The following is an 11156-nucleotide window of genomic DNA, read 5'->3' on the forward strand; positions in this document are numbered from 1 at the left end:
GCTTGGATCAAGCCAGGTTCAGCATAACGTATGTCACTGTCTGCTCACGTTGGTGACCGGACCAGGGCAAGCACACTTTCGCAGTTCCCGCCGGAAATGCAGTCTAGTTTGTCCTGCGTTTTTTCTACGGCTGCAAACGGGATTCACTCGCAGTTAACCAAATATTTCTTTATTAGGGCAGGGCAGGCATATTTCTGGCTATTAAATTATTTCTAAACCAGTCTGCTAAAGTCTGTAGTGAAGTCTGTGTAGGGTTTTCCAGGCTCCATTTCTTTTTACGAGACACCCTGCTCACTTGAGCCATCTACCGGTTGTTTGGGTTGTTGCAGCGTCTCACTGGAAAAATACGAATTAAAGTCTCGTGATACCGCGTGATCCCACGCGCGGACCGCGAGTGAAGCTGGCCAAGTCGAAGCACTGCCCACTGTACATTCAATTCAATAGAAGGGAAGTGTCGTGACACTCAGAACTTTATAATAAATACTTTTATTTTCACCAACGGCCTAAGTCTTCGTCAGGGTTATTGATAAAGTTCTGAGTGTTCTGTTTGTTATATGCTGTGTCATGTCAGCCCAGACAGAGTCATATGAGTGTAATTGAACAGAGTACCATGCAGACATAGTTGTATCTGCACTGATATTTCACATTAGAATTATAACTTAAAGCAACACCAAAGCACTTTTCCTGTCGCACGCATGGCATTTGTTTATCCAGCACTGGCTTTGGAAATAACAATGTCTACAGACAAGGTAGAGTATGTTGCATGATTTTATGAAAGTATGATGTACTTTATTGCGACATCAGAAGCAAGTCAAATTTGTAGTTTCTTATGTCTCATTCCATCAAACTACAGATCCGCTACCCGATCTCGCAAACTTGCATAGTGCGGTTATAGCCGATAGAGGGTCGCGAAGCGAATCCAGAAGTGCCGTTCACCCGTTCACGAGTTGATGAACCACTGAAACGATTTTGGAAACATTATTTTAAGGTACAAAAAACTCTTTGGTGTTGCTTTAATGTCCCTGAGGACATGGGAAGTATAACTTAATGTCCCTGAAGGCAACCCTGTTTGCCCAGAAAAGAAAGGGGAAACAGCCCCACAATAGTCAGTGTACACTTTAATTCCCCATGAGGTCTTTCAAAAGTCTCTCATCCTGCTGAACAACTTCAGTGTTTTCAGATATAAATAAAAAAGTGAGTGAGAGAGGCTCCAGTCAAACAGTCAGACGAGAAAAACCTGTTTAACCTGCCTGCAGTTCAGTTCTGGGAAGAATTGTTTACCCGATGAATACTGGGAAGAACTGTTTACCCGGTGAGAAGACAGTTTGTGTGTTTCGTGAGAATGTGAGTTTGCATTTTATCTTCCACGGGTACCTGTTTCATATGTCTATTTTCATGTATGGTTTTAATTTGTATACTTCATTGTACATGTTGTTTGATGAGAATATGCCAAGTAATTCCTGAACTTTGTACTAGCTGCCTTTGGATACATGCTGCATATTGTTAAACAGTTCAATTTTTCTGTGGTCAAATGGATTTCTTATATGCCTCTAATCTACAATATGTAATTACATCAGTATTTAGAGACAATAATTGATTACAATAGTTGATTGAAAAAAGTATGGGCGGAGTATTTTTAGATCGATTTAGTTGTGACATTTCCTCGTAGGTCATAAAAAACTTTGTGAGTTCGGTGTAGTGCAGCCATCAGAGCAGGATTTTGCAAAAGTTCTGGGTGTGCATCACAATGCGAGCTCCATACTCCTTACAGTATAGTCAGTGTGGAATCAACATGAGTTTGAAGCCGTTTTTATTTGGAATTACATGTACCCACAGTTCCATCAACATGTTGATTCAGGAGCACAGACGGAGGCATGGAATTGGAGTGTTCAGTTCAAATATCACAAACCGTTTGCCAGAATCAGGGATTACCTTTAATATTTAGGTTTTGCACTACCTCAGGGATTACCTTTAATATGTAGGTTTTGCACACTACCTTTAATATGTAGGTTTTGCACACTACCTCAGGGATTACCTTTAATATTTAGGTTTTGCACACTACCTCAGGGATTATCTTTAATATTTAGGTTTTGTGTGCTACCTCTGAACAGAAGTATCAAGTGACCTGTCAGCTACCATCTCTAATTTCCTGTGCTGTGTGCACAATAAACATAATTACTCACAGTGGAACTGACTTATCCACATAATGGACCTTCATCCATGAGTTGTGGCCACTGCACCATTTATCAAAGACAGTGAATCTTATGATGATACACTGCACCAGAATGGCTTTAACATGCAGACAGTAGACACAGTGGCAACATGAGTGAATGCGGAGACACAGCTGGAGGATGGAGTCATGGAGATACCAGGTGAGGAGTGTGTGTGTGTGTGTGGGGGGGGGGGGGGGGGGGGGGTATATTTGAAGATATGTAATATTTTGTGGACAATAAAAAAATTGTATTGTTTCAGGTGGAAAATGTACAATTAGGGATAAGATAAATTACTTTTGCATTAAGTCTGTTTTGCTGGTCTGAAGCTGAGTGATTATTCCTCTCCCACAGCACCAACATGTTACTTATCCACTTCATTATTGTATATTTTACTTATCCACTTCATTATTGTATGTCAAGTATTATGTGTTTGTTTCAATTGTAAAAGTCTATCTGAGAGTGAGAGGCCAGATTCCCCTGCACCTAACTGTGTGTCCCTGAAGAGTGACCATTCAAAAGGTCAGATCATCACCTTCAGGCCTGATTTCAGGTAAGAAAGGCAGACTTCTCCTGACACACGACTAATCATGCTTTGCTGGTTATCTCTTGTGTTCCTTATTATCTGGCTAGATTAAAGTGTCTTTTTCCAAGACAGACCACAATGAACCTGAGAGACGCTTTGAGTTGGTCGTTTGCAGCTATTAAGTATTGTAATGACGTTATTTGTGAGCTCTGGGTGCCTCCTATACATTCAGTCACTTGTGGCCTATTGTGCATTGCTGAGATCAATAAAGTAATGAATGTATAATGTTATAAAGTAATATATGTTAAAATTTGCAACTTGGACATTTGCAACAAGGTCTACAAATTGGCACAGATCGCACAGAATGCTGCAGTTTATTTAATGGGATTTGATGGATCTACAAATCCTGCCTGTACTTTATTACTGTCTAACAAAGCTTCTATTGACTTCAATTAACGTCAAACAACACATGCATTATTTATATGTGCAACTATGCAATACATGAATGCCTTTATTTTATTGCAGGATGTCCAAGAACAGGAGATCAGACTCTCCTGCACCAAGCTGTGGGTCCATGAAGAGTGACCACTCAAAGGGTCAGATCATCACCTTCAGAGAGGGAGACCAACCTGATCCCAGGTATAGGAAAGATAGGGCTGGTATTTATGTGCCAAATTTGATATGGAACAGGGTGAGGGTTAGGATTAAGCGACTTGACATATACCCTATGATGAACAGATGTATGATATTATTCCTAATAACCGGATAAACAGTTGAGATAAGAGTTACATTAAAATTCATTCAGCAAGCTGTGGATGGAATAAGGACTAAAAGTAGATGATTTCACTTTTGGTGAATGTGCATTCATCTGACTTCTGTATATCTACCTACAGAGACAAAATATAGTGTCTCGGTTGATGATTCACATAACTATAGTCAAAGGCTATGTGCAAGGCTTCACGACACCAACCTTGCTCCAGCGGCGAGTTCACAACACATGATTGGCTCGATGTCTTCACAACACACCTTATGATTGGTTCAATGTATTCACATCACACCACATGATTGGCTCAATGTATTCACATGTCGACGTTTTGCCGAGGAAGGGGTGTGATATGTGTAGACAACGGCCATATTGCCGTTACAAACTAACCCCATGCATTTCTATGGAGGATTTTTTGAGTGCTGTGTCTCCACATTAGAAAGTCTCTGCTATAGTGTGTTAGAGTACTGTATTAATGTGTCTGCTTTCTTTGTAAAGTCCAACTCAGAAAGAGAGGCCAGATTCTCCTACACCCAGCTGTTTGTCAATGAATAGTGACCATTCAAAGGGACAGATACCTTCAGTGAGGGAGACACTCATCCAGACCCTTGGTAAGAACATTAGGCCAGCCTCCAGCCTTGGTCCTGAGTGGGTTGGACTGTCTACTTGATAAATCTCTGAGTCTCTATCTATAAGGATTCCTCTAGCCAGTATAGCATTATGTACTGTAGCTAGCTCACCACCAATACGCACTGGGAAAAGCAACTCTGGAAACTGACATATACTGGAGATGACAACTTATATACATTCTAGCATTAATTAACCTTCCATATACAGTATCCTTCTTTTCCTTTGCCCAGTGAAGTTCAGCATATAACCAACCTTTATTCATCATAGATGCACTTGTTACAGTAACATTTTGCCAATACACACTTTCTTTCAGTCTTAAACAGAGGGTACAAATGACCAGAAGCCAGAGTGATCAGAAAAGGTTGTCAACAATATTCAAGGTCTGTGTTGCTTTGATTCTGAATGATTTTTTCCACCATCTGTATTTTTTTTGTTATTCAAATGACTGATTCAGTGATTTCATTTTCATTCAGGACCTTGAACACAAAGCCATAAATTTCATGACAAAAGAACTAAAGCGACTCAAGAAGCTCCTGAGTCATGATTACCCAGAATCCCCTTGTATTGAGGAGGAGGATGAGGAGGACCAGAGAGATGCCAGAGATGGAGCTCTGAAGGTTGCAGTGCACATCCTGAGGAACATGAGTCAGGAGATCTTGGTGGAGCAACTGCAACAATGTGTGTAATTCATACAATACTCAGTTCTTTTTAAATGCTGTCAAACTTTAAAGTATATCAACATCCTTTAGCATCAGAGATACAGTATATGCTATATACAGCAGTTAACCAAATTGATTTATACATTCAGATGTACAGTTGCCTAAATGTCAACAACAGCTGAGACTCAGACTCAAGAAGAAGTTTCAGACTGTATGTGAAGGGGTACCAAAGCAGGGAAACCCTGCATTTCTGGAGAAGATCTACACAGAGCTTTGCATCACAGAGGGGGGAGCTGGAGCTGGAGCTGTTCAATATTGAACATGAGGTCACACAGATTGAGATGGCATCCAAGAAACGTGTAACAACATGGGAAACACCCATCAGATGTACTGACATCTTCAAGCCCTTACCTGGGAAAGACAAACCCATCCGAACGGTGCTGACAAAGGGATTGGCTGGCATTGGGAAAACGGTCTCTGTCCAGAAGTTCATTCTGGACTGGACTGAAGGAAAAGCCAATGAGAAAATCCAGTTAATATTTCCCCTTCCTTTCCGGGAGCTGAACCTGATTAAACACAAGACATACAATTTTGTGGACATCATCCATCACTTTTTCAGTGAAACAAAAGGTGTCAACTTCTCCAACCACAACTACAACACTGCTTTCATCTTTGATGGTCTAGACGAAAGCAGACTTCCTCTGGATTTCCAGCATAATGAAAGCATCTACAATGTCAATGAACATGCCACAGTTGACGTCCTTCTCACAAACCTTATCAAGGGGAATCTGCTTCCCTCTGCTCTTGTGTGGATCACCTCCCGACCAGCAGCAGCCAATCAGATCCCTCCTGAGTGTGTTGACCAAGTGACAGAAGTACGAGGTTTCACTGACCCACAGAAGGAGTACTTCAGGAAGAGAATCACAGAAGAGGAGCTGGCCAACAGAATCATCACACACCTCAAGTCATCCAGGAGCCTCTACATCATGTGCCAAATTCCAGTCTTCTGCTGGATGGCAGCCACTGTTCTGGAGAGCATCTTTACTGAAGCAGAGAACGGAGAGATTCCAAAATCTTTGACTCAAATGTACATACAATTCCTGATTGTACAAACCAAACACAGGAGTCAGAAGTATGAAAACCGTGATGTGGACACACTCTGGAACCTGAAGACCATTCTGTCCCTGGGGAAACTGGCCTTTCAGCAGCTGGAGAAGGGTAATCTGATCTTCTATGAGGAGGACCTGAGAGAGTGTGGCATTGATGTCAGAGAAGCATCAGTATACTCAGGGATGTGCACCCAGATCTTCAGGGAGGAGGCTGGACTGTACCAGGGGAAAGTTTTCTGCTTTGTTCATTTGAGCATTCAGGAGTTTCTAGCAGCTTTATATGTGTTCCACATTTTTGGTAAGAAAGAGAGAAACACATCTGATCAACACCCAGCGTCTCCGCTATCCTGTTTGTTCAGGGCTAAGAGAGTTCACGATCTACAAAAGACTGCAGTGGATCTGGCCTTAGAGTGTGAGAATGGACACCTGGACCTTTTCCTTCGTTTTCTCCTGGGTCTGTCACTGGAGTCCAATCAGAAACTCTTACAAGACCTGCTGCCACAGACAGGAAGCAGCTCACTGAGCATTAAGGAAACGGTGAAGTACATTCAGAAGAAGATCAAAAAGGTCCCCAACCCAGAGAGATGCCTCAATCTGTTCCACTGCCTGACTGAGCTGAACAACCATTCTTTGGTGGAGGAGGTAAAGGGCTACTTGAGGAAGAGAAATGAAACCAGTCTGCATCTCTCTCTCTCCCAGTTGTCAGCTCTGACGTTTGTGCTGCTGTTGTCAGACCAAGAACTGGATGAGTTTGACCTGAGGGATTATGGAGGATCAGATTCACCTGCCAGATCTGATGAAGGTTTGCTGAGGATGCTGCCAGTGGTCAAATCATCAAGAAGTGCTCAGTAAGTACTGTACAGTACATGTTGAGTTTATTGAGTAAATAAACTCAATAAAATTGACTAAATATAGGTGATGATAATTGCTAGTATCCCGTTATGGAGTTTGACAGTTTGTTAATTTGTGGAGAAATGGAATGCTCTTTTTCCAGAGCCCCTGTCAATCAATGTTCAGAGTGATTACATAGTGTGGTGTTATTGCTATTATTGTCTATTTCTTAAACGGAGAGTTCCGATCCTTGATTATGATTGGCTGGTGTCCCTCTGCAACCTTTCACCTTGACCACATTACATTCTACCATATGTCAACATGTATTAATTTGTTTTGATGATGTTGTTTTTGCACTATTCTAAATTAAATATGCAAATCTTGCCAATCAGAACATTCTATTTTTATTTACATTTTCACAGTATCCCAATATTTTTGGAAACCATGTTGTAATTCTGGTCGGAAGAATGTTTATCTATGAAAAATTATTATAATTATCTTTGCTGTATCTGTATGATACGAAACTTTGGTATAAGTATATAGTAACTCTGAGATAACCTGTCATGTATTTTTATGTACAGTGATAACGGCATGCTGTTTGTCTGTGGAGCGCATTGTGTTGCACTCTGTGCATACAAAAATGTGCTATATAAATGAAAGTGACTTGACTCTTTTTTAGAAAAGTTAACGCCCCTTAGCTGTTCTAAAATCACTGGAACCTACGGATTCGAGTTTATTGCTGAAATATAACCGTTTATCGTTTATTTTACTTTGCGTATGTGTTTCACACAGGCTGAGATATAGTCATCTCACAATGAAGAGCTGTGCAGCTTTATCTTCAGTTATAAGCTCAAACTCTTCCAGTCTGAGGCAGCTGGGCCTGAGTGAAAACAATCTGGGAGATTCAGGAGTGGAGCTGCTTTCTACTGGTCTGAAGCATCCAAACTGTAGAATGGAGAAACTAGAGTGAGTCTGCCAGTTTATATTTGTGTGTGTGTGTGTGTGTATGTGTTTATATTTATACTACTTCATAGATGCTATTGTCCAAACAATAATTCAATAATAATACATGAGTAAATGTGCCAGCCAAAATAATAAATGTAAGTGTGTGTGTGTGTGTATGTGTGTGTGTGTGTGTGTGTGTGTGTGTGTGTGTTTCATAGCCTAAGATGGTGCCACCTCACAGAGAAGAGCTGTCCAGCTTTATCTTCAGCTCTTAGCTCAAAGTCTTCCAGTCTGACAGAGCTGGACCTGAGTTACAATCCCCTCGGAGATTTGGGAGTGGAGGTCTTTTCTACTGGCCTTAAATGTCCAAACTCTAAACTGAGGGAACTGGGGTAAGTTCAGAGCCGGTTGCAGGGTGCAATGCATGAAAGGACATTTGAGGCCTTGTTCACACGAACCCGGGTATTTTTAATTCTGGATATTTTTCCTAATTTTTCCGAATATGTAAAAACACTTCGGAAAGGCTGTCAAGAACCTGTCAATCAAACAGATGGCAACATTGGCCAAGACCTGATCTGAAAAGACCTGGACATTTAAAAAAAAAAGAAAAAAAGCCCAAAACTCAGTTTTCCCTGTCTACATACAAACACGGAAACGGCTGAATACCTTCACTTTGGCCGGTTATTCGGTAATTTAACAATAACTGTTTTCAGAGACCCAGAAATTGAGTTTGCATGTGAATGAAAGTTCAAAAGACTTTCTCATATTTAAAAATAACCGGGTTCATGTTGGTATGTACTGAGATGTGCATGGGGGGTAGAAACCTTCAACTGTTCACAGTTCTGTTGTTGATTTTGTTAAGTTTTTCCCATTGTTTGTATGTTACAAATCTATTCAGTTTATGCAGTCTCTTTGGCCAGTGAGTCTGAACAGCTCACTAAATCACGTTTCCAGACCTATGCAGCCTATAAACAAACAGCTGGGTTTTGCATAAGATACCATAGACCAGGGGTGGGCAACTAATTTCCCCAAGGGGCCACATGACAAACTGGGACTGTTGAGGAGGGCCGGACCCAAAATACCAAACTCAAGTCTGAACTCAATTCTGTCCAATTCTATTCTGTTCTTGTATAACATTAAGTAAATTATATGGTTTTGTTTACTACTCGTAAGAACAGATGAAAATGTGAGGGAGACCAAGGAAAAACAGCAATAGGCTATTTTATCTATGTCCAGTATTTAATCCTCATTCTCGAAAATGATTTTTTTGACATTGACTTTTTTTTTCAGTTTTCAAAGGCTGATATAAAAAAGTACTACAGTATCTATATAATTAGGCTAGGCCATGAAAATGTGAAGGAGTCAGTACAACCATAGGCCTGTGCCACCATTTCATCAACACTCAGCAATATTTCATCATTAAATCATTACCATCATTAAATTAACTCTATGCAGAATTAGACTATGGAAATGTGAAGCAGACAATAGTAGGCTGTCATTAGTTAATCAACATGCACAAAGAAAACTATTTTAAAAATGTAGGCTGTAAAAATGTTTTTGCTTCAACTTTATGCACAAAACTGTGATTGGTCAACTCACCCTGTGTGTTGAGCAGGCTGCTTCAAGCAACCTGTGGGTAGTAGCATCATACTAGTTCGCTAACATAAGCTTTGCAAATAAACTCAGACATATTTTGGTTACAGTGACGGGGTTATCCGAATGTAAACTGTCTGACTGCCAGTAACGTTTTGAAATTAACACTTCGTATCTCCAACAAACAGCAGGAGTTCGTTCTGACAACCTTTGCGGTGGTGAGCGACGCAGACATACAGTAAGAGACACAAAACTTTGAAAGGTTTACGCCGACTTAAAGGCAACTGCATTGTGTCGACGCAGAAGCATAAATTCTATTCACCAGCACATCAGTGAGGGTGTTTACATCGTATGCATCCACGCACAAATGTATGGGCGTACAAATAGCAGTCGCTTTCAAAATAAAAGCAACAATATTGATTTGCATGTATTATCTCTATGCTAGGCTCTTGACTATTGTTCTTTCACGGACCTTACGCGGGCCGGTCAGGGAAAGCCCATGGGCCGGATGTGGCCCGCGGGCCTGATGTTGCCCATGTATGCCATAGACTGTAAAAAATAAATAAAAAAGTAAGATACTCAAATATAAACGTAAAAGCACTTGAAAAGTGAAATGTTCATAATATGTCCCCTATAAAGAAAGGGTCTGTAAATAATCAATTGTGTCCCCAGATAGCAATTTCCTTTGGGCCGGATCCGCATAAAAGCCTTTAGATCCGCCTGTAGCGGACATACGGTATCTGACTGTGGGCCAGGTCTACTCCTGATACAGGTTTCAGCTCTGCTAGCAATGCTGTTTTATCACCGGTTTACAGATTTGTCCCAGGTCCAATTTCCGCAGCTCAACTGGAAGTCAGGAGATGCGTTTAAAATACAAAACACTGATTTGGCCCAAACCTGTGATACGGATATGAGCCGAAGGACCATTTTTTCACAGCAGACCCAGGTGGTAATGACATTAATTAAGGTGCTGATTCTGCTAAATTGACTGTCCTTTCCCTACTTCATTGTCAACTGGCTGCTAAAGAAAAAAAAAGGTATTTTGGAATGGCACAAATTTAGAAACCATGGGGGTGCACTATGTTCCCATGGCCACTTCATTTCTACAGTAAGGCTGGAAAAGAAGATATAGTTGGCTCAATATTGATCATATGTTCGTTTCATTATTTTTATTATTACCTAGCAGTGGTAAAAGTAGTCAGTTGTTTGTGTCAGATCTAACAGTGCTATGAGACAACCCCATATTCTTGCCACGCATGCAGAAGTCCAAGCAGTAATGTTAATCAAGGATCTTTGGTTTGCTCACTATCAATCTTTTGACATGATTTGCCAGCCTGGGTTTGACTAGGACAGCCCAACTTTTCAAGATAGTATCTGCTTTTTATCTCTGTTGGTTTATTCAGAGACAACAACAAGCAACCGAGCGATTGATAATTTTACTATTATTTTCCAGCAACAACAACTAGCTTAACTTAAACAAAACAGCCATCACAATAACTATTTTGGAAAAAACAGTGATAACGCTAACAGGATCACTGATGATAAAAAACGAGTGTAATTGTGACTTAGGCTATTTGCAAAAAGGAATAAATGGCTAATGTTTATTTTTTGTTGTTTCAGATTGACCATGGAGATGACTGAGGAAGACAGCCTGAATATCGATGGGAACAGTGGAATTAACACGACTTAAACTTTGTCTGGGATGGCACTTCTACAGGCAGGTTGTTGAATAAAAAAAATAATAAGACTTATGTGTAAAGTTTTTTTACCCCCCTTGTGTTTGTAGCCTAGCTTATGTTTATCAGTTGAGCTGTTGGGAAAACGTTACGAACTTTAGCCTGGGTGAACCTATAACGAACCTGTTAGCAAATGTGTAGCAAACAGATTTTT

The 11156-nt window shown here is 40.6% G+C and overlaps 1 protein-coding gene across 1 annotated transcript; it reads left to right on the forward strand.

The window, feature by feature from the left end:
• The first annotated feature begins 1088 nt into the window (after positions 1–1088).
• LOC121706248 (NACHT, LRR and PYD domains-containing protein 3-like) lies at positions 1089–10911 on the forward strand. Its single transcript, XM_042087825.1, is given in 13 exon segments — positions 1089–1344; positions 2112–2372; positions 2662–2763; positions 3262–3375; positions 3998–4110; positions 4443–4509; positions 4603–4807; positions 4938–5077; positions 5079–6745; positions 7521–7694; positions 7892–8065; positions 9455–9504; positions 10887–10911. Coding segments are annotated over 7 exon segments (2424 nt in total). The 5' UTR covers positions 1089–1344; positions 2112–2372; positions 2662–2763; positions 3262–3375; positions 3998–4110; positions 4443–4461; the 3' UTR covers positions 9471–9504; positions 10887–10911.
• The last annotated feature ends 245 nt before the right edge of the window (positions 10912–11156 follow it).

The sequence above is a fragment of the Alosa sapidissima genome, chromosome 1 (assembly GCF_018492685.1).
Source record: "Alosa sapidissima isolate fAloSap1 chromosome 1, fAloSap1.pri, whole genome shotgun sequence".
NCBI classification, from domain to species: Eukaryota; Metazoa; Chordata; class Actinopteri; order Clupeiformes; family Clupeidae; genus Alosa; species Alosa sapidissima.